The sequence below is a fragment of the Dermochelys coriacea genome, chromosome 24, assembly GCF_009764565.3.
Source record: "Dermochelys coriacea isolate rDerCor1 chromosome 24, rDerCor1.pri.v4, whole genome shotgun sequence".
Lineage (NCBI taxonomy): Eukaryota > Metazoa > Chordata > Testudines > Dermochelyidae > Dermochelys > Dermochelys coriacea.
This window is the reverse complement of record NC_050091.1, coordinates 14,150,598-14,177,741: the sequence shown is the minus strand read 5'-3', so window position 1 is coordinate 14,177,741 and position 27,144 is coordinate 14,150,598. Positions and strand designations below refer to the sequence as shown.

The 27,144-nt window shown below is 55.5% G+C and overlaps 1 protein-coding gene and 1 pseudogene across 1 annotated transcript; both read left to right on the top strand.

Annotated features, from left to right (window-relative positions):
* The first annotated feature begins 968 nt into the window (after window positions 1-968).
* Window positions 969-1,973, top strand: LOC119847980 (free fatty acid receptor 1-like). The gene has a single exon (XM_038383291.2). The coding sequence runs from the start codon at window positions 969-971 to the stop codon at window positions 1,953-1,955; it is 987 nt and encodes a 328-aa protein (XP_038239219.1). The 3' UTR covers window positions 1,956-1,973.
* An 11,272-nt stretch (window positions 1,974-13,245) lies between these two features.
* On the top strand, window positions 13,246-14,202 carry LOC119848110 (annotated as a pseudogene).
* Window positions 14,203-27,144: the final 12,942 nt, after the last annotated feature.

Here is a 27,144-nt window from a genome sequence, read left to right as displayed (position 1 = left end):
CGCGGGGGATAATCCAGTCGCGCCCCTTGCCTCGGTGGCCGTTCTCTCCCTCTCAGTCCCGTCGGCTGGGGGGGGGCACAAGGCAGAAGGGCCCGGGGAGCAGGGCGGCCCCCTGCGCCTCCCCGGGTTTTTATGGCTTTATGGCCCAGCCACGTAGCCGGGGGATCAAGCTGCCCTGGCTGAGCAATTCCTTCTGGGCAATTTCATCCCACCTGGGAGCAGGCAGATCCACGCCCCCCGCGACCGCCGGCACAGCTGCTTGCCACGTCCCCGGGGCCAGGCCAGGCAGGAGCGCAGGTGTGGGGAGCTGAGCCAGAGAGGTAGGAGCTAGGGGATGTGGCCATGGGACAGGGATGGGGGGGTGGATCTAGGAGACACGGCCATGGGGCAGGAATCTGGGGGGTGGATCTAGGGGAGGTGGCCATGGGGCAGGGATGGGTGTGAATCGAGGGGACATGGCTGTGGGGCAGAAATCTGGAGGTGGATCTAGGAAACGCGGCTGTGGGGCAGGGATGAGGAGGTGGATCTAAGGGACGTGGGCAGAAATCTGGGGGTGGATTTAGGGAACACGGCCGTGGGGTAGGGACATGGAGGTGGATCTAGGGGAGGCGCCCGTAGGACCAGGGATGGGGGAGTGGATTTAGGGGGTGTGGCCATGGGGCAGGGATGGGGGCGTGGATCTAAGCGATGCAGCAATGGGGAAGGGATGCCGGGAGGATTCGGGGAGGTGGTTGTGGGGCAGGGATCTGGGGGTGGATTGAGGGGATGTGGCCATGAGGCAGGGTTGGGGGGTGGATCCAGGGGATGCGGCCATGGGGCAGGGATGGGGGGTGGATCCAGGGGAGGCGGTCATGGGGCAGGGATGGGGGGATGGATCTAGGGGATGCGGCGGAGTGGGTGTCATCCCTAGTATCATTCCAGCCCCAGCTGAGATGCCGCCACCCTCCACCCCCCGCTGAGCCGGCACCATGGACCCGCTGGACACCCTGGCCCTGGCCGTCTACTCCGTCACCATCCTGCTGGGCTTGCCCACCAACACCTTGGTGCTGTACATCTTCTACCGCCGTGCCCGTGCCCGCCTCACCCCCAACCTCATCTACATGATCAACCTCTGCCTCTCGGACCTGGCCTTCATCCTCATCCTGCCGCTGAAGATCCTGGAGGTGGTTCCCCCAGGTTGGTCCCCGCCAAGCTTCCTCTGCTCCCTCTACAGCCTGGCCCACTTCGGCACACTCTACGCCAGCACCTGCTTCCTGACAGCAGTCAGCGCCGGGCGCTACCTGGGCACCGCCTTCCCCATCCACTACCAGCTCTACAAGAAGCCCCTTTACTCCTGCCTGGTCTGTGTGGCCATCTGGACCCTGGTGGGCTTTCACGGTGTCCTGCTGCTCATCCTGGAGACTTCGCTGGGTGCTAACGCCACCCTCTTTACGGGCAACGGCTCCATCTGCTACCAGGAGTTCAGCCCGGAGCAGCTGGCCCTACTGGCTCCTGTCCGCTTGGAGCTCTCCGTGGCCCTGTTTTTCCTGCCCTTGGCGATCACGGTCTTCTGCTACGCTGGTTGCATCCACGTCCTTGTTAAGTCCCGTCTCCATGAGCAGAAGAAGCGCCGGGCGGTGCGGTTGGCTGTGGCCACGCTTTCCATCTTCGTGCTCTGCTTTGGGCCCTACAACCTGTCCCATGTGGTGGGCTACGCCCGCAGCGAAGACGTCTGGTGGCGCAGAGTGGCACTGCTGCCCGGTGCCTGCAACGCCTTCCTGGACCCGCTCATCTTCTGCTTCCTCTCCTCGGCCAAGGACCACGGCCTGGCCTGGGTGTGGCGCTCAGTGGGGCAGCGTTGCAGCTCCTTCCGGCAGAAGATGACCATGGGTCACAGGGAGTCAGGCAAGAGGCAGCCTGAGAAGGGGGCTGCATTGCAGGGGAGTACAGGCCCCGGGGTGGGGAACTCCAAATGACCATGGGACAAGGAGACACCAAACTCTGTTGGGACAGGAGTCAGGGAGATTGGCAATCTTGGATGGGCTGTGGGACCTGGCTGCTCATGAGCCTTTAAAAATTCCCCATGGGGCTGGGAGCCTCCAATCTTGGATAGGATGCAGGACTAAGGACCAGGAAATTCATCCAATGAAGTGAGCTGTAGCTCATGAAAGCTTATGCTCAAATAAATTTGTTAGTCTCTAACATGCCACAAGTACTCCTTTTCTTTTTGCGAATACAGACTAACACGGCTGCTACTCTGAAACATGACCATACAGACTCCCACTGGCACCCGGAACATCTGATCTTGGATAGGACGTAAGACCAAGGACCGGGAAATTCATGGCCATTACAGATTCCCCATGGGACCAGTAGTCTCTGACCTAGGATGGCACATGAGTCCAAGAACCTGGTCTATCCATGGGTCAATACATATCCCCCTTAGGACAAGGAGGTGTCTGGTTTTGACGGGACTAGGGTTTGAGGTAGCCATTTTCCACTGAGACATGAGTGCATGGTCATGACCTTGACCACTGATGGTCTTGAAAGACCCCTTAGGATGGGGACATCCCAGACTGGGCTGGTACAAGGGGTGGGGAGATGCCAGGTGGGGTGTGACGGTAGGGTCCAGATTTCTCGTGGTCATTACGTACCCCCATGGGATGGATCCTGCCATTGGAGAATTGGATATAGAGGATGATCCAGATCCCTTCACCCCACTAGGGTGACATAGACTGTTCGGCTAACTTCGCTACTATGGGAATAGACTAAACTCTGTCCTGTAGGTCTGCATTGGGTGAGCCATTCTATGAGGTGTCACTGTGCAGTTATTCCCCAGCTGCCCTGCCCCAGAGGTGGCTGCATTTTGGCACTGAGGCCATTATTCCTACCCTTGGGGGATGGAAGGTTCTAGAGAAATGTCCGAGGTAACTGGGAGGTCTGTGTAACTTGGATGTAGAAATATTCCAAACCACAATTCAATGGGAATCCTAAATCTCCTGTCAATGAAATCCCAACTCCTGCAAGAGTGTCCCAGGACTGATCAATGAGTTAGTAGGAACAGAGGCAATGGGGCCAGATCCTAGCTGATGTCAATGGGCTGTTGCCCCATGAGAGTCAATGGGGCCAGACCCTCTAGCTGGGGCCAATTGGGATCATCCAGGGGTTTCACCACTAAACCCTACCGCTGACTCTTTTGCCCAGTGGTTGTAAATTGCATTCCACTAACGGATCCGTGTTGATGTAATAAATAAAGTTTTCCCAGCTCTAGTGGGGTCATTATTAATATTATTATTGTAGTTATCATTCGACTGAGATCAGGCCCCCATTGAAATGGGTGCTCTGCACTCACAGCACAATGGGGCTGGAAGCCAGGACTCCTGGGTTCTGTTCCCAAATGTGGGAGGGGAGTGGGGTCTAGTGGTTAGAGCAGGGGGGCTGGAAGCCAGGACTCCTGGGTCCTATTCCCAGCTGCCAGTGTGACCCTGGGCGAGTCCCTGCCTCGCTCTGTGCCTCAGGTTCCCTCTGTCTAAATGGGGAGAAGGGCCCAGCGGGAGGTGCAGCCGATGCAGCCTCTCCCATCCTAGTTCCGATTGCCCTGTTCGGTCTCTGACCCTGACCCAGCTGCCCCTTGGCCTGGGTTTAGCGCTGCCCGTCCAACACGCCTGGGCAGGCGAGAATCAATGACCAGGCACTCTCCAGTTTGCCCCTTGCCCACTAGGTGGCAGCACATGGGAACTATATTGCCCAACCCCTTGGGTCTAGACCGCATTCTGGCTGCTGGGAGCTGGAGGATCTGGACCAATCCAGCCCCCTTCATCCCCCTCCCTCCCTCCCTCCCTTTGGTTCCACTTTAGGGCTCGGTGAAAGCAGAAGTTGCTTGAAACTGCCAGGCGACCCTGTGGTTTGTAGGCGAGGCTGGAAATTTGACGCGGCCTCTTTAGAAATTGCCCACGTCAGGGGGTGGTTGGGCAACTAAAAACTGTCCAGAGCAGGAGGGGAAGCAGGGTTGGGTTCCTAGAAACTACATGGCTGAGCCCTGGGCTTCTCCAAAATCACCACAGGAATGATTGGGCTCCCTCAAAACAATCAGGGGGGCTTGGGACTCCCTCAAAATTATCAAGGGAGGCTTGGAGCTCCCTATAAACTATCAAGGCGGGGCTCTGGGCTCCCTTAAAACTATCGGTTCTAGGTTCCCTACAAACATCAGGGTTATTTCTAGGGTTTCTAGAAACTGTCAAGGGAGCTCATAGCTTCCTCAAAACTATTGTGGGTGGGCTCTGGGCTCCTTGAAACTGTCGCAGCTCCCCAGAATCTACCGGCTTGCTCCACCCCCAATTTCCCTCTCTGCTTAAGCTTTGTAGCCAGCTGCAGTTGACCCGGGGTCAGAGTTTGGGGAGGAGGGAAGGGGGATTGGTGTTTGGGGAGGGGAGTCCTGCACTGGGGACTCCAGGGCCAGCAACCCCAACTCTGGCCTGGTTGCTCAGGTCTTGCCTAGTGGCCCCACCCGTTGCTATCTCTCTAGTTCAGCCAACAAGCACGGAGGGTGGGTTCCCAGGGCCCAGCGATGCTTCGTGACCTGGGACACTGGCTGGGGGGAGGGAGAGTTGGTCTCTGAGCCACTAGAGCAAAACTAGAGGGGAAAAGCCTCATTCCCCATTGCCTGCCCCCGCAAACCTGCCAGTCCACCAGTGTGGGGCCGGATGGGAGCCAGCATCCCCTAGAGGGGAAAGGCCCAGTGCCCCATACCCCACAACCTCTAAGCCTTCCAAGTTTGGGGTGCTTATCTCCTAGATGCTTGCTGCATGTCTGTGTAGTGCCTGGCAGTGGGCCCCAATTCTGGTTGGGGAGGGGGTCCATGCAGTGTCCAGAGCTTGGCTCCCAGCCGTCCGTCCTGTGCCCACTGGTTGGCCAGGCAGGGATACTGGTCTAGGGGCTGATCCGGATCAGGATAGCTGAGGGTGCAAGAGACTGTGCTCCAGTGAGTAGGAAAAGGAACCAGGAAAAGGAGACCTGACTTTGGTTCCTACAGCTCAGGGGAAGTGCTTTTGTTAGAAGGGAGTGGGGACTGGATGACAGGACTCCTGGATTCTATCTCCAGCTCTGACAGGTTTGTGGGGTCTAGTGGTTAGAGCAGGGAGGCTGGGAGTCAGGACTCCTGGGTCCTATCCCTGGCACTGGCAGGAAATGGGGGTCTAAGGGTTAGAGCAGTGGGGGCTGCATGCCTGGACTCCTGGATCCTATCCCCAGTTTTGGGAGGGGAGTGGGGTCGAGTGGTTGAACAGGCAGATTCTCCCCTCTCAGGGAGGGAGTTTCCCAGTGCAGATGTCAGTGGCAGCTACAGAGAACAGGGTGTTTATTTTGGTGCTCTGGTCACCACTTCCTGCCCCACCTATGCTGCTTGAAGCATCCACACCTAGGTTTATTTTGGGCTCCAAAGTGTTATCCCTATCAGCTGTCACATCAATCCCGCCCCAGACAGGAGATTGATTTACCCAGCCAGGGCCAGAGGAGAGATCAGCTCTGTCCCGAGAACTGGTCCAGTAGAGAATCAGAGATGGACATGGAGTAAGGGACTGCATTGAGGTTATCTATCTGTTTGTCTATCCCCAAACACCCCCCTCTATCCATCCATCCATGCATCCCCATACAGTCACCTCTATCTATCCATCCATCCTCTTACACCCTATCTCTCACTCTCGCTTTCTTTCCATACACCCCCTATCTATCCGTTCATCGCCGTAAACTCCATCCATCCATCTATTCCCATACACCCTATCTATCGATCTCTCCTGAGGAGCTGTGCCCTAGTAGGTTTTTAGATCAGGGAGAGAGCTGTGAATGCTCAGAGGTGAGATGGGTGGGACATGAGACATGGAGCCTTTTCCCCTCTACTGGGCACCAGCTCCGATCTGACCCCAAGGTGGGGGATGAGCTGGCTCCAGGCATGTTCTCCTCCGCAGGGCTCCATTCTTCATAACCCAGGGAGTTATGACTCAGTGTTGAGGTTTCTCTGAGAGCTCAGGAGCTTTCGTTTCTCAATCCATCTGGGTGGCAGCTCCTGGTCTTCTGGTCACAGGGCATCTGTCTGCCCTTGTTCCTGTGTCTGGACTCAACCACTAAGCCCCACAGCCCCACGGGGCTCCCCAGCCACCGCCCCGGGAGCATGGTGCTCCCTCGGCACACATGAAAGGTTGGGAGCCCCTGCCCATTGCTCTTTGTCTGGTAGGGCCATTACCCCAGGGACAGGTGGGGCTGTGGTGGAGTCCTGGCTCCCAGCCCCCTCTGCTTTAACCACTAAACCCCACTCCTCTCCCAGAGCTGGGGAGAGAACCCAGGAGTCCTGGCTCCCAGCCTTCTTGCTCTAAGCCAGGGGTGGCCGACCTGTGGCTCTTCAGAGGTTAATATGTGTCTCCTTGCATCGGCGCTGACTCTGGGTCTGGAGTTACTGATGCTAACTTTCCAATGTGCCAGGGCAGAGGGGGGCTCACTGCTCAACCCCTGGGTCTGCCACAGGCCCTGCCCCCACGCCACCCCTTCCCCCAAGGTGCCTGCCCCATGCCCTCGCTCCTCCCCCTCCCCCACAGAGCCTCCTGTGCATGCGAAACAGCTGATTGCAGCAGGCAGGAGGTGCTGACTGGAGGGACTGCCGGTGGGCAGGAAGCGCTGTGGGCTGGAGCTGATGGGGGGCTGCTGATGTATTACTGTGGCTCTTTGGCAATGTACATTGGTAAATTCTAGCTCCTTCTCAGGCTCAGGTTGGCCACCCCTGCTCTAACCACTAGACCTCCCTCCCCTCCCAGAGCTGGGGAGAGAACCCAGGAGTCCAGGCTCCCAGCCCCCATCCCACCACTGTAGCCACTGGACCCCACTCCCCTCCAAGAGCTGGGGAGAGAACCCAGGAATCCTGGCTCCCAGCCTCCCCTGCTCTAACCACTAGACTCCATTCCCCTCAGAGAGCTAGGGATAGACCCCCAGAATCCTGAGTAACCAGAGCCCCCTAGAAGCGAGACGTAGGAGGGTGGAACACTTGGTGTTACCACATTGGGGAGAGACATCAAGCTGTGGGCCGGGAGGATTTATAGCAGTTCTTGGGGAACACTAAGTTTTGCTCCAGGCTGGGAACGATGTAAATATCGTAGAGTGCTGGAGCGGAGATGAAAGGTGGGGTCAAGACCGGATGAGGCGCCCTGGGCGCAGGGCCCAGGGGCTCACTGCCTCAGGTTATGTCTACACTATGAAATTAGGTTGAATTTATAGAAGCCGGTTTTGTAGAAAGCCTTTTTATACAGTCGAGTGTGTGTGTCCCCACAAAAATGCTCTAAGTGCATGTAGTCGGCGGACTGTGTCCACAGTACTGAGGCAACAGTCGACTTCCAGAGCTTTGCACTGTGGGTAGCTATCCCACAGTTCCCGCAGTCTCCACCGCCCATTTGAATTCTGGGTAGAAATCCCAGTGCCTGATGTCGCAGGTGGTTCTGGGTACATATTGTCAGGCCCCCGTTCCCTCCCTCCCTCCATAAAAGCAAGGGCAGACAATCGTTTTGCACCTTTTTTCTTGAGTTACCTGTGCAGACGCCATACCACGGCAAGCACGGAGCCTGCTCAGCTCACCGTCACCGTATGTCTCCTGGGTGCTGGCGGATGTGGTACTGCATTGCTATACAGCAGCAGTTTATTGCCTTTTGACAGCAGACAGTGCAGTATGACTGGTAGCCGTCGTTGACGTAGTCCTGGGTGCTCTTTTAACTGGGCGCCTGGGCAAACATTGGAGTGACTCAGCCAGGTCATTTCCCTTGTTTTGTCTCATGGCAATTGAGTTCTACCGGCAGTGCACTGTCTTTTAATCTGCAGCTAGCAGAAGACGATGGCCAGTAGTCATACTGCACTGTCTTCTTCTGAGCACCCAGGAAGTGACGATGGCTAGCGGTCGTACTGCACAGTCTGCTGCCAGCATGATGTATAAAGAGATGAAGTGGCTCAAAACAAGAAATAGACCAGATATGTTTTGTATTCATTTTCTCCTCCCTCCCTCTGTGAAATCGACGGCCTGCTAAACCCAGTTTTGAGTTCTATCCTTGAGGTTTTGAGTTCTATCCTTGAGGCAGCCATTCAGTTTCTCGCAAAGCCACCCCCTTTGTTGATTTTAATTCCCTGTAAGCCAACCCTGTAAGCCATGTCGTCAGTTGCTCCTCCCTCCGTCAGGGCAACAGCAGACAATCGTTCCGCGCCTTTTCTCTGTGCAGACGCCATACCATGGCAAGCATGGAGCCGCTCAGATCACTTTGGCAATTAGGAGCACATTAAACACCACACGCATTATCCAGCAGTATATGCAGCACCAGAACCTGGCAAAGCGAAACCGGGCGAGTAGGAGACATCAGCGTGGTGACGAGAGTGATGAGTACATGGACACAGACTTCTCTCAAAGCACGGACCCTGCCAATGTGGGCATCATGGTGCTAATGGGGCAGGTTCATGCGGTGGAACGCCGATTCTGGGCTTGGGAAACAAGCATAGTGTTGCAGGTCTGGGACGATTCCCAGTGGCTGCAAAAATTTCGCATGCGTAAGGGCACTTTCTTGGAACTTTGTGACTTGCTTTCCCCTGCCCTGAGGCATAAGAATACCAAGATGAGAGCAGCCCTCACAGTTGAGAAGCGAGTGGCAATAGCCCTGTGGAAGCTTGCAACTCCAGACAGCTACCGGTCAGTCCGGAATCAATTTGGAGTGGGCAAATCTACTGTGGGGGCTGCTGTGATGCAAGTAGCCAACACAATCAAAGATTTGCTGATATCAAGGGTAGTGACCCTGGGAAATGTGCAGGTCATAGTAGATGGCTTTGCTGCAATGGGATTCCCTAACTGTGGTGGGGCCATAGACGGAACCCATATCCCTATCTTGGCACCGGAGCACCAAGCCAGCGAGTACATAAACTGCAAGGGGTACTTTTCACTTGTGCTGCAAGCAATGGTGGATCACAAGGGACGTTTCACCAACATCAACGTGGGATGGCCGGGAAAGGTACATGATGCTTGCATCTTCAGGAACTCTGGTCTGTTTCAAAAGCTGCAGGAAGGGACTTTCTTCCCAGACCAGAAAATAACCTTTGGGGATGTTGAAATGCCTATAGTTATCCTTGGGGACCCAGCCTACCCCTTAATGCCATGGCTCATGAAGCCATACACAGGCAGCCTGGAGAGTAGTCAGGAGCTGTTCAACTACAGGCTGAGCAAGTGTAGAATGGTGGTAGAATGTGCATTTGGACGTTTAAAAGCGCGCTGATGCAGTTTACTGACTTGGTTAGACCTCAGCGAAACCAATATTCCCACTGTTATTACTGCTTGCTGTGCGCTCCACAATATCTGTGAGAGTAAGCGGGAGACATTTATGGCAGGGTGGGAGGTTGAGGCAAATCGCCTGGCTGCTGGTTACGCACAGCCAGACACCAGGGCAGTTAGAAGAGCACAGGAGGTTGCAGTGCGCATCAGAGAAGCTCTGAAAACCAGTTTCATGACTGGCCAGGCTACGGTGTGAAAGTTCTGTTTGTTTCTCCTTGATGAAATCTCCTGCCCCTTGGTTCACTCTACTTCCCTGTAACCACCCTAACCACCTGTAACCTTCCCTGCTAACCACCCTCCCCACCTCCCTTCTATCACTGCTTGCAGAGGCAATAAAGTCATTGTTACTTCACATTCATGCATTCTTTATTAATTCATCACACAAATAGGGGGATAATTACCAAGGTATCCCAGGAGGGGTGGTGGAGGAGGGAAGGACAAGGCCACACAGCACTTTAAAAGTTTAAAACTTATTGAATGCCAGCCTTCTGTTACTTGTGCAATCCTCTGGGGTGGAGTGGATGGGTGGCCGGAGGCCCCCTCCACCGTTTTCTTGGGTGTCTGGGTGAGGAGGCTATGGAACTTGGGGAGGAGGGCAGTTGGTTACACAGGGGCTGTAGCGGTGGTCTGTACTCCTGCTGCCTTTCCTGCAGCTCAACCATACGCTGGAGCATATTAGTTTGATCCTCCAGCAGCCTCAGCATTGCATCCTGCCTCCTCTCATCACGCTGCTGCCACCTTTCAGCTTCAGCCCGTCACTTACTCTCTTCAGCCCGCCACCTCTCCTCCCGGTCATTTTGTGCTTTCCTGCACTCTGACGTTGTCTGCCTCCATGAATTCGTCTGTGCTCTGTCAGTGTGGGAGGACAGCATGAGCTCAGAGAACATTTCATCGCGAGTGTGTTTTTTTCGCCTTCTAATCTTTGCTAGCCTCTGGGAAGGAGAAGATCCTGTATCCTTGAAACACATGCAGCTGGTGGAGAAAAAAAAAGGGACAGTGGTATTTAAAAAGACACATTTTTATAGAACAATGAGTACACTCTCTTTCACGGTAAACCTTGCTGTTAACATTACATACATAGCACATGTGCTTTTGTTAAAAGGTCGCATTTTGCCTCCCCCCCTCCCCCCGCATGGCTAATAGCGGGGAACATTTCTGTTCAGCCATAGGCAAACAGTCCAGCAGGAATGGGCACCTCTGAATGTCCCTTTAAGAAAAGCACCCTATTTCAACCAGGTGACCATGAATGATATCACTCTCCTGAGGATAACACAGAGAGATAAAGAACGGGTGTTATTTGAATGCCAGTAAACATACACTGCAATGCTTTGTTCTACAATGATTCCTGAGTACGTGCTACTGGCCTGGAGTGGTAAAGTGTCCTACCATGGTGGATGGAATAAGGCTGCTCTCCCCAGAAACCCTTTGCAAAGGCTTTGGGAGTATATCCAGGAGAGCCACGAATGCCAGGGCAAATTAATCATTAAACATGCTGGCTTTTAAACCTTTTATAGTATTTTAAAAGGTACACTCACCAGAGGTCCCTTCTCCACCTGATGGGTCCGGGAGGCAGCCTTAGGTGGGTTTGGGGGGTACTGGCTCCAGGTCCAGGGTGAGAAACAGTTCCTGGCTGTCAGGAAAACCGTTTTCTCCGCTTGTTTGCTATGAGCTATCTACAGCCTCCTCCTCATCATCTTCCTCATCCCCAAAACCTGCTTCCGTGTTGCCTTCATCTCCATTGAAGGAGTCAAAAAACACGGCTGGGGTAGTGGTGGCTGAACCCCCTAAAATGGCATGCAGCTCATCATAGAAGTGGCATGTTTGGGGCTCTGACTCGGAGCGGCCGTTCGCCTCTCTGGTTTTCTGGTAGGCTTGCCTCAGCTCCTTAAGTTTCACGCGGCACTGCTTTGGGTCCCTGTTATGGCCTCTGTCCTTCATGCCCTGGGAGATTTTCACAAATGTTTTGGCATTTCGAAAACTGGAACGTAGTTCTGATAGCATGGATTCCTCTTCCCATACAGCGATCAGATCCCGTACCTCCCGTTCGGTCCATGCTGGAGCTCTTTTGCGATTCTGGGACTCCATCATGGTCACCTCTGCCGATGAGCTCTGCATGGTCATCTCTGCTGATGAGCTCTGCATGGTCACCTGCAGCTTGCGACACTGGCCAAACAGGAAATTGAAATTCAAAAGTTCGCGGGCCTTTTCCTGTCTACCTGGTCAGTGCATCTGAGTTGAGAGTGCTGTCCAGAGTGGTCACAATGGAGCACTCTGGGATAGCTCCCGGAGGCCAATACCATCTAACTGCGTCCACAGTACCCCAAATTCGACCCAGCAAAACCGATTTCAGCGCTAATCCCCTTGTCGGGGGTGGAGTAAGGAAATCGATTTTAAGAGCCCTTTAAGTCGAAAAAAGGGCTTCGTCGTGTGGATGGGTGCAGGGTTTCATCGATTTAACGCTGCTAAATTCGACCTCAATGCCTAGTGTAGACCAGAGCTCAGAGAGCGAGTGATCTGTGACCGATGGCCTGGATTGGGCGCTGCTCAGAGTGGGACTGGATGACTGTAATGGTCCCTTCACGCCTTGGAATCTACAAATCTGAGATTTTTTTTCCCAGTGAGATAAAGGGTGGAGCGGGGGGAGTGAAAGTGTTTTTATTGCCCCACTTTCACTCACTGTTTTCATTTTCCCACCCTCTTTTTTGAGGTGGGGAATAAAAAAAAGAGGAGGGGCAGAGACTGAGACAAAGTGTGGGGATGGTTTGGGGTTTTTTGCCCCCAAATTCTTGGAAAAAACTTTCAATATGGTCACTCAGAAAGCAAAGTTTCAAGTGTAAGGGGGGTGGGGTCAGTGCTTTTGAAAGTTTCCCATGGAATGGAATGATGAATAATATTCTTATCTGTACTGTGGTAGGATCGAGGGGCCGCCAGGCATGGCACAGGACCCCATTGCACTAGGCGCTGTATGTTATATTAGTGCTATCTATTAGGTGTGTTACAGTATCACATAGGAGCCCCAGTTCTGACCCAGGACCCGAGGGTGCCAGGCGTTGTATGTTACTAGTGCTATTTAGATGCATTACTGTATCACCCAGGTGCCCCGGACCCCGCTGCACCAGGAGCTGCACAGACAGAAAGAGCTTCCCCTCCGGCCCCAGGGTGTTTGTCTAAGGACTGATCTCAAAGGGGGCTCACTAATCCCTCCTGTCTCTCCTCTCTCTGCAGTTAATGAGCCTTGCTGGAACCCTGCCTCCAGCCCTACCCCAAGGCCTACTAGGTCCCTGGTGGCTGCTGGCAACCTGGCCCTGGCTCCAGCCCTACCTCCAGCCCCAGCCCAATGAGTAGTGTGTCCCCCATTGCTGTTGCAACCCAGATCCATCTCCAACCCCATCCGAAGGCCTAGTGTGTCCTCTGTTGCTATTGGCGACTCCAACCCACCTCCATCCCCATCCCAAGGCTTAGTGGGTCCCCTGTTGCTATTGGCAACCCAGATCCATCTCCAACCCCATCCCAAGGCCTAGTGTGTCCCCCGTTGCTATCGGCACCCCATCTCCATCTCCATCCCCGTCCCAAGGCCTAGTGTGTCCCCCGTTGCTATTGGCGACTCCAACCCACCTCCATCCCCATCCCAAGGCTTAGTGGGTCCCCCGTTGCTATTGGTGACCCCAACCCACCTCCATCCCCATCCCAAGGCCTAGTGTGTCCCCCATTGCTATCGGCACCCCATCTCCATCTCCATCCCCGTCCCAAGGCCTAGTGTGTCCCCCGTTGCTATTGGCGACCCCAACCCACCTCCATCCCCATCCCAAGGCTTAGTGGGTCCCCTGTTGCTATTGGCAACCCATCTCCATCTCCATCCCCGTCCCAAGGCCTAGTGGATCCCTGGTTGCTATTGTCAACCCAGCCCCTGCCACCCCCTTCTTCCCACCATGCCTCCCATCGGCAGCTACCTGCTCTCCCTGGCCGTCTACACGGTGACCTTTGTGACAGGGCTGCCCTCAACCTGCTGGCCTTCTGTGCCTTCGTGGTGAAGGCCCGCCGGTGCCTGCTGCTGGCCAACGTCCCTGCTCCTCAGCCTGACAGTGTCCGATCTGGTACTGCTGGCCTTCCTGCCCATCCGCATCACCGAGGCCTCCTGGGAGATGAAGTGGAAGATGCCGGATTTCCTCTGCCCCCTCTCCAGTCTCTTCTTCTTCAGCAGCATCTACCTGACCACCCTCTCACTTACTGGCGTCAGCGTTGACCGCTACCCCAGCATGGCCTTCCCCCTCCGCTACCAGGAAGGACGCCAGCCGGCCTATGCCGTGGTGGCCGTGGCCTTGTTCTGGGTGACTGCTTTCTCCCACGGCAGCGTGATCTACATGGTCCAGTACCAGGCCAGGGGCAACGACACAGTGGACAACCTGACCCGCTGCTACGCCACCTTCACCGACCACCAGCTGGATGTCCTGCTGCCCGTCCGCCTGGAGACATTCCTGGTCTTCTGCCTTCCGCTGGGAATCACCGCCTTCTGTTACGCCAGATTCATCACCATCATATGCTCTCTGCTACTGGTGAGCCCCGGGAGGAAGTGCCGGACCATTGGGCTGGTGGCAGCCACATTTCTCCTCTTCCTGGTCTGCTTCACCCCCTTCAACATCTCCCACATGGTGGGCTTGGTGGAGAATAAGAGCCCAGAATGAAGAGTCTACGTCCTGCTCCTCAGCACTTTCAACGCCAGCTTCGACCCTACCATCTTCTACTTCTCCTCCTCGTCTTTCCAGAAGATCTGCCTGGAGTGTCTGCAGGGTGCCTGGGAGAAGCTGCAGCTCGGCTGGCTCTGCACTGGGGTCTGGCCGGAGGCCCCGGAGAACATGGCCATGGAGGAGTCGCAGATGGTGCAGTGAAATGGGTGGAGTGGGGACCACAGTTCTACCTCGACCAGGTCTAGGACTGAAGGCTGGGAAGGAATAAGTGTTTGTCTATGCTTGCAAGTTATTTCAGATTTGGTGTTTCCACTTTAATCAGGGATAACTCTCCCAAAGCTAAAAGAAAAGGAGTACTTGTGGCACCTTAGAGACTAACAAATTTATTAGAGCATAAGCTTTCGTGAGCTACAGCTCACTTCATCGGATGCTCACGAAAGCTTATGCTCTAATAAATTTGTTAGTCTCTAAGGTGCCACAAGTACTCCTTTTCTCCTTCCAGGAAAGTGTCTCTTGCCGCAACCTCCTGCCACTTGCCTCTATGCAGCCTGGGGATTTTGCGCATTGTGGGAAGCCCCTGGAATTCTGGGACTGACGGGGCCAAAACCAAGCCCCACTTCCAAACCGCTGGCTATCGGGCAGTGATACAGGCTGATGCACGCTTCTTGCCCATCACAGAGCCAGATGGCGCTGGAGACAGCCACAACGATATGGATAGGAGGGGAAATCAAGCAGCTAGTTGTGTCCATGGACTCCTGGGAGCGACTTTGCCTGGTGGGGCACCACTTCTGGGCTCAGTCAACCAGCGCCGACTGGTGGGACAGGGCCACCCATCCTGGGGTGAGCAGCAGTGGGTGGCAGCACTTCTGGACGACAGGCCAGGCCCCTAGAGATCTGCGCAGAGCTCACCCCAGAGCTGCAGGGGTGGAAAGCTTCATGAAAGCTCCCCTCAGAAGAAGCGCGCGGCTGTCGCCATCTGGAAATTCGTCACCCACAATTGCTGCTGGTCAGGACCTAGCCATTTGGGGTTGATAGATAAATCACTGGACTGTTGTCATGGAGGCACGTGCTGCTACCAGGAGGGTGACGCTCAGGAGGTTGTTGGTGGATGGGCACGCTGAGGGTTCCCGAAATGGGGGCATTGATGGGACCAATCTGCCTGTTCTTTGCTCCCCATGCCAGGCCTTGGAGTTCATCAACAAGACGGGGTTTCTCCATGATCCTCCAAGACCTCACTGATCTGCATGGCCGGCTCACCCATATTGGGGTAGGCTGGACACAGGAGCTTTAGAATCTCAGCCCAGCTTCCTGCAATGAGCAAATGGACCCAGGGCCATCACAGCCAGGTCCCACAGGGTGGTGTGACTTCTCCTGTCCTTCCAGGAGACCAACTTCTCCGCTGCCCCAGCTGATGGGACCTCTTACTGGACAGCTGGATGGCAAAAAGGAGTCCACCCCGTTTAGCTGCAGCACACCAGCAGGGCATGCACCGGGAAGGTGGAGGTTTCTCGAGGCTGCTGAGCAATATCTGCCTCGTGTCACAGCCGCTTTGCCGTGTTTAGCACAACAGCTGAGGGCTTCGCCTGTGGCCTGTGGAACTTTATGAGTGGCTCCAGAGACACCCTCTGCTCAGGCCCACTCATGAGCAGAGTACGGGGCCAGGGGCCTTGGTCTTGGACTCTCCCCTCCTCTCCCTGGGGCACAGGGTTTAGTCTAGTCCAACTGGAGTCTTTGGGCTTCTCTTGGGTGGGCAGAAGGGGGCCTTTACAAGGGAGACGGGGCCCAGCCCCACCGGCAACACGGCCAATCTGCCTCCCGAAATGTGGAGAGAAACCTCACCGAATGGGGACCTTTGCTCACAAAGAATTTTATGACCTTTGTGCAACATTTTGAGATTTTTCCCAGCCAGCTATAATAAAGAAATAATAAACCCAGATGTCAATAATAAAAAAATACATTGACGGAACATAACCCCGACCGGGCGGTCATTCAACCTGAAGTGCCAGGGGCGCCCGTGGCCGTGCTGATGGGCCACCGCCCTGTGTGAAGTGGAATTGGTTCTCTGTGTCTTAAGGCGGGGAGGGGGGTGTCTGTTTCTCAGAGTTGGGCAAGGAAAGGCGGGGGGCCCTGGTGACCGTAGCATTGGGGTCCTTGCGTGTAGACCCCGCTATGTCCCCCAGCGGGGCTGCCTTGCTTCCCGTCACAACCAGGAGCTGGGTGCCCACCCCAGCTCCCTGGGGTCATGGCAAAGATGGGTTGAGATGTGAGAGCCCAGGAGTCAGGACTGCTGGGTTCTACTGGGGGTGGGGCCTAGTGGGTTGGAGTGGAGGGGCTCAGAGCCAGGATTCCTGGGTTCTATACCCAGCTCCAGGAGAAGAGGGAGGCCTAGTGCATTAGAGCAGGTGGGGCTGGGAGTCGGGATAGGCAAGGGAAAAGGAGGGGGCTCTCAGGGCTAGCCCCTCCCTCTGGCACCAGCTGGCTAAATGCTTCCCACTCCATCTCTCAGGATTCCCCCTCCCCGTGTCCCACTCCCCCAAGCCAGCCAGTCCTCGCTCTGGGGCCAGATCGGGCCCAGCGCCCGCTAGAGGAAATCTGTGAAAGTTTTGTAGGCAGAAGCTTGTAGCTCCGTTTGATTTTGCAGAAGTCTGGGTGCTGAGGGTTTTACAATGGCCCCATATCAGCCCTGACCACAGGGGCCCTGCACTGGGTGCAGCATGAGCTCCAGCAGCTGCTGTGGGCAGCCATTTCCTCCTGTCTCGCCGAGGGCAGAACCGGCCCTGCCCAACCTCCCTGCAGCTAATGGGGCAACCTACCACCATGGGGCAGGCAGGATTTGGCTCCTCTGCTTGGGGTCTACTGGTTGGAGCTGCGGGGTGGGGAGGGATGGGGCTGGGAGCCAGGACTGCTGGGTTCTCTCCCCAGCTCTGGGAGGGGAGTAGGGTCTAGTGGTGAGAGCAGGGCAGCTGGGAGCCAGGACTCCTGAGCCAAGGGCTATCTTGGCAAAAGAGCACAGGGTGGGTCCATAGATGCCAAGCGCGAACCCTGCAGTGATAAATGCCCCCATCTGAAACCCGTCTCCGCTCTGGAAGGTCGGGTGAGCCAGCCCGTGGCGCTTCCACATGAACGTCCGTCTGTGCACACGCCAGGTAGCATGGACTCCTCGGGGCATCACCTTTGTTGCACAGCACGGACGCTATCAGAACTATGCAAATAGTAACTGATGCGGCTCCACCGAGGGGGAGGAACAGGATACTGGACCCAGAGCCCTGCATGAGGCCTGGCGGGGGAGGGTCTGCATTCCTGGGGCTCATTCATCCCTGGGCAGGATGCCCTGGGGTGTCTTGAAAAGCCTTGGGATGTGTCATTGTTTTCATGGCACTGGCTCATCAATGTCAGTGTCCCCTCCCCCAGCAACCTGGGGACCCATCTCCCCTGGTATCCTGACTACAGCTTCAATGGAGCGATTTTCACCAATGGGGATCTGGCTCCATTGACTCCAATGGAGCAACGGCCGATTGACCCTAGCTGGGATCTGGCCCCAGTGACTCCAATGGAGCAATGGCCGATTGGTTCCACCTGGGATCAGGCCCCATTGACTCCAATGGAGCGATGGCTGATTGACCCCAGCTGGGATCTGGCCCCAGTAACTTCGATGGAGCAATGGCCAATTGGCCCCAGCTGGGATCTGGCCCCATTGACTCCAATGGAACGACGGCCGATTGGCCCCACCTGGGATCAGGTTCCATTGACTCCAATGGAGCGACGGCCGATTGGCCCCAGCTGGGATCTGGCCCCATTGACTCCAATGGAGCGACGGCCGACTGGCCACAGCTGGGATCTGGCCCCAGTGACTCCAATGGAGTGACGGCCAATTGACCCCAGCTGGGATCTGGCCCCATTGACTCCAATGGAGCGACGGCCAATTGACCCCAGCTGGGATCTGGCCCAATACCTCTGTCTGTAGCAGTCAGTCAGGATTCCCTCCCACTCAGCCCTGGCTACTGTGCATGTCTCGGTGCTCTATGCAGGGTTTTCATGCGCCCCGGAGCCCGAAGGAAGAAATATGAACTCGGATTTGCTTGTTTACTTAATATCGCGCTTCTGAAAGATGCTACAGCCCTGGAGATCAAAGGAACAACCATAAATCCAGCGCGGCCTCTCCTCCAGTGCCCTGTGGTTGAACCATTAGACCCTGCGCCGCTCCCGGAATAGGGGAGACAACCCAGAAGTCCTGGCTCCCAGCCCCCTAGCTCTAACCATTAGACCCCCCTCCCCTACCTGAGCTGAGGATACAACCCAGGAGTCCTGGCTCCCAGTCCGCCCTGTTCTATCTGCTAGATTTCGCTCCCCTTCCCAGGAATAGAATCCAGGAATCCTTGCCCACAGCAGGGTGCAGTAGCCCGGGGGGGACAGGGGACGGACAACACCACATCCTCTAAAGGCCATGCCAAGTCACGCCTCCCACAAGGAAATATTGATTGCATTTCTCATCCTTTCTGCGTGGATTTCCGAGGAAAGGGACCAGTGGGGTTTCCTGGGGTGAAGCCACAGACACAACATAAGCAGCTGCTTGGGCTACAGAAAACTCACTCCCCAGCCAGACGCAGGAGACCAGCCACCAGCTCATCCCTGACACATTGCTTGGGGTGGCTCCCAGCCCGGATACCTGGGTTCCAGCCCTTCTGCAGGCTCCCAGGGCACTGGCTGCTGGAGAGGAGGTGAGGATGGGCTCTCTACCTGCCTGGGTCAAGGCTTGTAAGGAGGGGAGTGGGGTCTAGAGGTTAGAGCAGGGGTTGTGGCTGGGATTCAGGACTCCTGGAAGAAGACTGGCTTAGAGTAGAGAGACGGAAGAAAGAACTGCTGGATTCCTTTCCCAGCTCTGGGAGGTGAGTGGGATCTACTGGTTAAAGCCAGGGGTGTGTGAGCCAGGACTCCTGGGTCCTTTCCCCAGCATGGCCATCTCCTTTCCCTGCTCTGACTCTCTGTTCTTCCACCGGTAAAATGGGGGTAAAGATTTGTGACCTACTTTTTCAACATGCTTGCTCATCACTGGGCGATCAGGGTGGAGTGAAGCTGACCAGGGGAGGGGACTAGGGAAATGGAAATTTGTCTAGCTCAGCTGAGTGAGGGCATCGTGGGGAAAGAGAGAGGAGAACCCTGAGACAGGAGAACACAACAGTCCACGTACAGGGGGCACCCAGCATTGGGATGGGCAGGTGCCAGTCAGGATGTGGGGCGTGGTCTTTACATCTCCCACAGAATGGGTACCCCACTCAGAGAAAGAGACTCGAGGGGTTGATTCCTTCCCCCCGCCCCTGGCAGCGGCTCCATTACCAAAGGTTCTGGGAACGGAACCATCAGGTCCGATCCACTTGCGGTTCCATGTCCTGCTACCACACCTGAGCAGCGAGACAGGCTGGGAGGGAAAGTGAGTTTCCCTCCACTAGGAAGAGCGGAAGGACCGATGGTTTCTGCAGGAGGGCACGACTCTCAGAGAGATGTGCTGGCTGGTGCATACACCCAGCCCTGTTCCTAGAACCCAGGAACCCTGGCTCCCAGCCCCCTGCTCTGATCACTAGACCCCACTCCCCTCCTAGAGCCAAGGATAGAACCCAGAAGTCCTTGATCCTCCCCCCTTCTGCTCTGATCATTAGACCTCACTCTCCTTCCCAGAGTCAGGGATAGAACCCAGGAGTCCTGGTTCTCAGCCCCCTGCTCTAACCCACTCACCCCCACCCCCCATGATTGGTAGGGAAGCAAGGGACAGGTCGGGCTCAGACAATGGTTTACTTTACGGGAGAGGCTTATTAACTTCGCTTTAATGAGGCTATTTAACAATCGATCCCCATTGCTGTGAGGCGGGGGTAGAGCTACGTGCACCCTGGGGAAGGAGGGGCCCATTGCAGCTTGGCATGTGGCGCCCACAGCCTGTCTGGAGCACGGGCGCAGGATGCCCTGGCCCTGGGAAAGCTGGTGAGCTGCTCTTCAGAGTCACTGGAATGGCTCAGTGGCTAAAGGTGGGAGCCAGGACTCCTGGGTTCTCTCCCTGTCTCTGACAGGGGAGAAGGGCCCAGTGATTAGAACAGGGGGAGCTGACAGGCAGGACTCCTGGGTTCTCTCCCCAGATCTGGGAGGGGAGTGGGAACTAGTTGGTTAGAGCAGGGGGCCTGAGAGGAAGGATTCCTGGGTTCTATTCCCAGCTCGGGGATGGAGGTGTGGGCTAGCGGTTAGAGCACTCAGGGGCTGTAAGCCAGGACTCCTGGGTTCTCTCCCCAGTCCTGGGAGAAGAGGGGGGTCTAGTGCAGCTGAAAGATCAAGAATCCTGGATTGTGTTTCCGAATTCTGTGCATTGACTCCTTATTTCCTATTTTAACCACAAAATCACCCCCTTAGAATCATGGATTGAACCCAAAAAGAAAAGGAGTACTTGTGGCACCTTAGAGACTAACAAATTTATTAGAGCATAAGCTTTCGTGAGCTACAGCTCACTTCATCGGAAAGCTTATGCTCTAATAAATTTGTTAGTCTCTAAGGTGCCACAAGTACTCCTTTTCTTTTTGCGAATACAGACTAACATGGCTGCTACTCTGAAACCTATGGATTGAACCCAGAAGTTCTGGCTCCCAATCCTCCATCCTCTAACCACTAGACCACACTTCCTTCCACCCTTGATGATATTTATGAAAATTTCCCTCTGAGTAACAACCACTTCCCTGTTGTCCAAGGTACCCGCTCGCCCCACTACCTGCAGCCCATCCCTGTGTGTTTGCTCACAGGATCTCATTCATCCCAGGCTCTCCGTTCTCTCTCTGGGGCTGGCCCCGCTGCACCTGCCACTGGCTAAACAGGAAACTGAGCTAAATAAATATGGCAGCCAGCTATATAAATTCCAGCCTTATATCTAGTGTCAGCTAATGGAACGGGAGCCCTGAGCTTGCTCACATGGCTACGGCTAAGGAGGGATGGGAGCCAGGACTCCTGGGTTCTTTCTGCACAACTGGGAGGGGAGGGGCATCTAAGAGCTAGAGCAGAGGGTCTGGGAGCGAGGACTCCTGATACTCTCCCAGCTCAGGGAGGGAAGTGGGAACTAGTGGATTAGGACAGGGGGACTGGAGCCAGGACTCCTGGGTTCAATCCCCAGGGATAGGAGGGTGTGACAGGATCCCCAGTGTGCAACCTGGAACTCAGGTACCCCGGAGTCCTCTGCCCCACCAGTCTGCGCTCCCACTCACGCTGTGATGCTGTGAGAAGCTACAAACGGAGTGAGGGGCACCAGCGGAGCAGGGGAAGCCGCAGGCTGGGAGAACAGGGGGCTGCAAACGGAATTGGGCTTTCATTTTTGGAGCCTTGAGGGTTTGGGGTTTGTTTGCTTTGAACGTGGCTGATTTGGCCTTCAAGGCTGGCTAGGCTGGGCTGCCTCCCCTCCAAGGCCTTAGGCCTGGACACTCTGCTTACATGCCATGCGGGGCCCTGGGCAGAGCCGGGGGGGGAGGCAGGATCTGCTGCTGCTCAGTGAGCTCCGGGTGGGGCTCTGAAGCTGTCACACAAGAGCTGGTGCCGCTGGGCCCTGCCTCACTCCATCCCCCCTCCCACGCTTGTTCTCCCCCACCATCACTCACTTTCACTGGGTGGGGGTTGGGGTGCGGGAGGGGGTGAGGGCTCTGGCTGGGGGTGCAGGCTCTGGGCTGGGGCCAGAAATGAGGGGTTCAGGGTGCAGGAACTCTGGGGTCCGGGCTGGGGTGGGAGGCTGGGCTGTGGGAGGGGGTGAGGGCTCTGGGAGGGAGTTTGGCTGTGGGAGGGGGCTCAGGGCTGGGGTTGGTGGTTGGGGTGTTGGGGGGGTGTGGGCTCTGAGAGGGAGTTAGCGTGCGGGAGGGGGTTCCAACCTGGGCCAGGGGGGTTGAGGTGCAGGAGGAGGTTCAGAGTGCGGCTCTGGGAGGCAGTTTCGGTATGGGAGGGGGCTCAGGGCTGGGGCAGGGGGGTGGAGTACAGGCTTTGGGAGGGAGTTAGGGTGTGGAGGGGGTTCCGATCTGGGGCAGGGGGGGTTGGGTGTGGGAGGGGGTTTGGAGTGCGGGCTCCAGGAGGGAGTTTGGGTACGGGAGGCAGCTCAGGGCTGGGGCAGATGTTTGGGATTCAGGCTTTGGGAGGGCGTTTGGGTACGGGAGGGGGGCAGAGGGTTGGGGTGCAGGGTGCGGGCTCTGGGAGGGAGTTAGTGTGTGGGAGGGGGTTCCGACCTGGGGCAGGAGGTTCAAGGTTCAGGCTCCACCTGGGCAGCGCTTACCTCAGGTGGCTCCTGGTGGGCAGCGCAGTGGGGCTAAGTCAGGCTGCCTGCCTGTCCTGGCTCTGCGCTGCTCCTGGAAGTGGCCGGCATGTCCAGCCCCAAGGCAGAGGCGTGGCCAGGCGGCGTGGCCATCTCTTCTCCCTGCTCTGACTCTCTGTTCTTCCATCAGTAAAATGAGGGTGAAGATTTATGACCTACTTTTGCAACATGCTCTCCCATCACCGGGCAATCAGGGCTGAGCAAAACTGGCCAGGGGGTGGAAATTTGTCTAGCTCAGCTGAGTGAGGGCATAGTGGGGACAGGGAGACGGGAACCCCAAGAGAGGAGAACACAATAGTCCACGTACAGGGGGTACCCAGCACTGGGATGGGGTAGTGCCAGTCAGGATGTGGGGCATGGTCATTACATCCCCCACAGAATGGGTTCCCTTACCAAGAGTTCTGGGAATGGAACCATCAGGTCTGATCCGCTCGCGGTTCCAAGTCCTGCTACCACATCTGAGCAGCGAGAGAGGCTGGGAGGGAAAGTGAGTTTCCCTCCGTTAGGGAGAGCGGAAGGACCGATGGTTTCTAACTGCAGGAGGGCATGACTCTTGGAGAGATGTGCTGGCTGGTGCATACACCCAGCCCTGTTCCTAGAACCCAGGAACCCTGGCTCCCAGCCCCCTGCTCTGATCACTAGACCCCACTCCCCACCCAGAGTCAGGGATAGAACCCAGGAGTCCTGAACCCCACTCCCCTCCACCTTTGATAATATTTATGAAATTTTCTCTCTGAGTAACAACCGCTTCCACGTTGTCAGAGCTGCCCGCTTGGCCCCCCCCCCCCCAGCCATTCCCTGTGTGTTTGCTTACATGATCTCATGCATCTCAGGTCTCCAATCTCTCTGGTGCTGCCCCCCCATTCCCATCTGCACCTGCCCCAGCTAAACAAGAAACTGAGCTAAATAAATACAGGAGCTAAAGGAGCAGTGCCGTGTGTTGGCGGCAGTAGTAAAGCCGTTATCTGCCATGTGGACGGGAAGGATTTGGGCTCTGGACCTTCACCATCAATGCGTGACCCTCTATGCAAGTGGAAGGGCCGGTGCCACTTGGTAGCAGTGGTGGGAACAGGCTGTTATTCACTAGGATTTGAACACAGGACTTCCAGCACTACAGTGAAGGGCTCACATGATCTAAGAGCAGAGTGCATTTTGCAGCAGTAGTAGGGCTGTTATCCTCCAGGTTGCTGGGGAATGGGCGTTTAGCAAACACTGATCTCTGTGGGTCTGTTCCAGGTCCGGACGTAGAGCTGAGATCTCCCTTGCACAAGGTCCTGCACCTCCTCCCTTTGCTGGCAGATCTGGTGCCCCAGAGGGGCAGTGGCTTTATCTACGTATTAAATAAAATGATTGATTATCCAATTGAGATTGTTTTCTTATTATTCTTCAGGGCTGGAGTGGGGACTATGGGTTAGAGTCGGTGGGGGCTAGGGGCCAGGACTCCTGGGTTCTCTTCATGGGAGGGGACTATGGCTAGGAAGTAGGACACACACATATTGTCGCTGGCGACTTTTAATTAACTGCAGTGCGTGAATCTAGCCCTGCAGGTGAGCAAATAACGTCTCCGTGGCACCGATATTAACCAGGGGTTAATGGATAACTGGGCTGAGCAGGGCCTAGGGCAGCTGGGTGATCTCGCATGGGCAGCTGGAGGAACCACAGGCTTCCAGGCCAGGGGACCCTGTCACGGAGATGACACCCCCCTCCCTGGGCTTCCGCAGAGCAGGGCCCATTCACACCGCCCCCTGTAAACACAAACTGTAAGTGTAACTGTAACAAAGCAACTTTTGGCAGGACACTACTGAGAATATCCATTCAGGACAAGTTTCAGAGTAGAAGCCGTGTTAGTCTAGGAAGGACAAATTGCTTAGAGCAGGGCAGTCACAGCCCAGGGCTGCGGGTCCTTTACTACAAAGGCCCACCAAACTAGCAAGACAGAGAGGACTTCGGTTTCACCCCACTGGCTAACCAGAAGTCATACAAGCAATTCTCTCAGACACTCCAGTTTCCCAGTATCTCCACTAGCGCCACTCCTTATGGGGATGACTGGTTATGAAAACCAATACCCCAATAAAAGAAAAAAGGTTCTCCTGATCCCAAAAGACCAAGCTCCAGACCCAGGTCAATATACCAGTTAGATCTTACCCACAAATCACACTGTTACCAGTCTTTTGGAATCTAAAATCTAAAGGTTTATTCACAAAAAGAAAGCAATATAGATGAGAGTTAAAATTGGTTCAATGGAATTAATTACATACAGTAATGGCAAAGTTCTTGGTTCAGGCTTGTAGCAGTGATGGAATAAACTGCTGGCTTAAGTCAAATCTCTGGAGTACACCCAAGGCGGGGATGGGTCATTCAGTCCATTGTTCAGAGCTTCAGTTTGTAGCAAAGTCCCTGCAGAGGTAAGAAGCAGGATTGAAGACAAGATGAAGGAGCTGCAGCTGCCTTTTCTCTTCTCTTGCCATGTGACCTGTGATCCCTTTGTTTCAAATACAAGCTGCCTAGCACTCGGCTTGGAAGCCTAAGGGCTTGGCTACACTTGCAGATGTAGAGTCCTGGGAGTTCAACCAGCTTTCAGAGACTGCAGCAGGGAAACCGCTGCCAAGTGTTTACACTGTCAGCTGCAAGCGCACTGGCGTGGCCACATTAGCAGCTCTTGAAACGCCACAGAGAGCAGTGCCTTGTGGGAGCTGTTCCCATGTGCAAGTGGCTACAGTGTGCTTTTCAAATGGGGGGGATGGGGGGTGGAGTGTGACACGGAGTGTATTGTGTGTATGTGGGGGGAGAGACAGTGTGTTTTGGGGGCCAGAGAGTGTGTCAGCATGATGTCTTTCAAGTTCAGACAGCAGCAGACCCCCTTCCCCCTGCCCCTCTCTCTCACACACACACTCACGGCAGCAACATTCCACAGTCATGGGCTGCTTTGTCCCAGGGCAGATAAGCAGCCGGCTGTCAGAAACAGCGCTTTGAAAGGGGATATCCCCATGCCTGCAGCTGAGTTCAAAACCATGGCAGGAGTGGCCACTTGACTTCAGGGGATTGTGGGACATTTCCGGAGGCCGATCATAGCGCAGTGATGCACCACGTTGTCCACACAGACACCCGGGCACTCCAGCCCGAGCGCAGCAAGCGTTATGCTTCTCGTGGAGGCGGATTACCAGGAGCGCTCCAGCTACAGAGTCCAGGTGCTCTAAGTGCCTTGCCAATGTGGACACCTCCGGAGTTAGGGTGCCTGGGGCTGATTTAATGCGCTCTAACTTGCAAGTGTAGAGTTGCAACTTGCAAGTGTAGCGTTCTCTCCATAGGCATGTCCCTGCATGCCTTGCTGAGTCATAAGGCGTATTTGCCTGCTCTCAATGGGTCAGTTGTACAGCTGATGGTCCTTAATGGGCCAGCAAGCAGGCTAGGCAGAGCTGGTGCCAAACTGTCTGGGGTGCCACCCAGAAGCATAGCCCGAGTTTGAAATACAGACATATATACATACCTTAGAGACTAACAAATTTATTAGAGCATAAGCTTTCGTGAGCTACAGCTCACTTCATTAGATGCATCGGATGAAGTGAGCTGTAGCTCACGAAAGCTTATGCTCTAATAAATTTGTTAGTCTCTAAGGTGCCACAAGTACTCCTTTCCTTTTTGCGAATACAGACTAACATGGCTGCTACTCTGAAATATATATACCTATAACTCATAATACAAAGGCGATACAAACATATAAATGAGATGATCATATCAGGCAAATAACATTTTTGCAGATATCTTACATGGCATATCTATCTGGCTGATTACTTCATGGGCATTACCCCAGGAACCAACACTGGAAAGAGGTATAGAGCCAACACTTATAACTTTAAATACAAAAATGATATGTGCATACAGATAGCATAATCATAACCAGCAAATCATAACCTTTTCATAGACACCTTACTGGACCACCTTCGTACAAGATTTGGTACTATGACACCTTGGTTGCAACAATGATCTATACGGTCACCATTCATGTCAATAACGTCACAGTAACCCACACACCTCCTGGGTGTGGTGTTCTGTCCTGGCTAGTGGCACCGAGAGCACTTAGAGAGAGATAAAATGAGTCTGCTCTACAGCCTTAGCTAACAGCCAGTTGGCTTTCAGCTCATGTTGTAGGGGCTCATGCATTAATATTCCAGAGATCCCCAGTTCCATCCTGCCCACCGACGTCTGTCGGCATTACCTAAGCACACTGTGAGCAGTGGGCAGAGCTGGGGGGAGCCCAGGGCTTGCCTAGCAGTGGGCTGCCGCAGGGCCGTCCTTAGGCATACACAGAATATGCAGCTGCGTGGGACACCACGTAATTTGGGGCAAATTTCATGGTGCCCTAGGCAGCTGTATTCAGCACTGGCTCCAGCGGCCAGCCCCCCGCCCTCCTCTTCCCTGCCCTGGTCCACCTCTACCCCCAAAACCCCCTCCCCCGAGCGACGCGGCCCGCGGGATTAGCGGGGGTACCGGAGCCGGCAGAAGGGGTCGGGCCCGCGCCTGCACTCACCGGCGGCGCCAGCGGAGGAAGCAAAGGGACCCGGGCCCAGCCGCCTTGCTCCGCTTCCCGCCGCCGCCTCTGGTGAGTGCCCGGGCGGGGGGGGGGGCGGAGATCCCTTCCTCCAAGCCCCCTCCCCCAAGTGACAGAGCTGGGGGAGCGGAGTGGAGCGGGCTGGGGCCGGGTTGCTCTGCTTCCCGCTGCCACCGGTGAGTGCGGGGGCGGGTGGCCCGACTCCTGCTGCCGGCGCCGGGTCCCCTGCTAATCCCCCGCGCTGCCCTGGGCCTCCCTGCCCTGCTGCTGCCCCCCA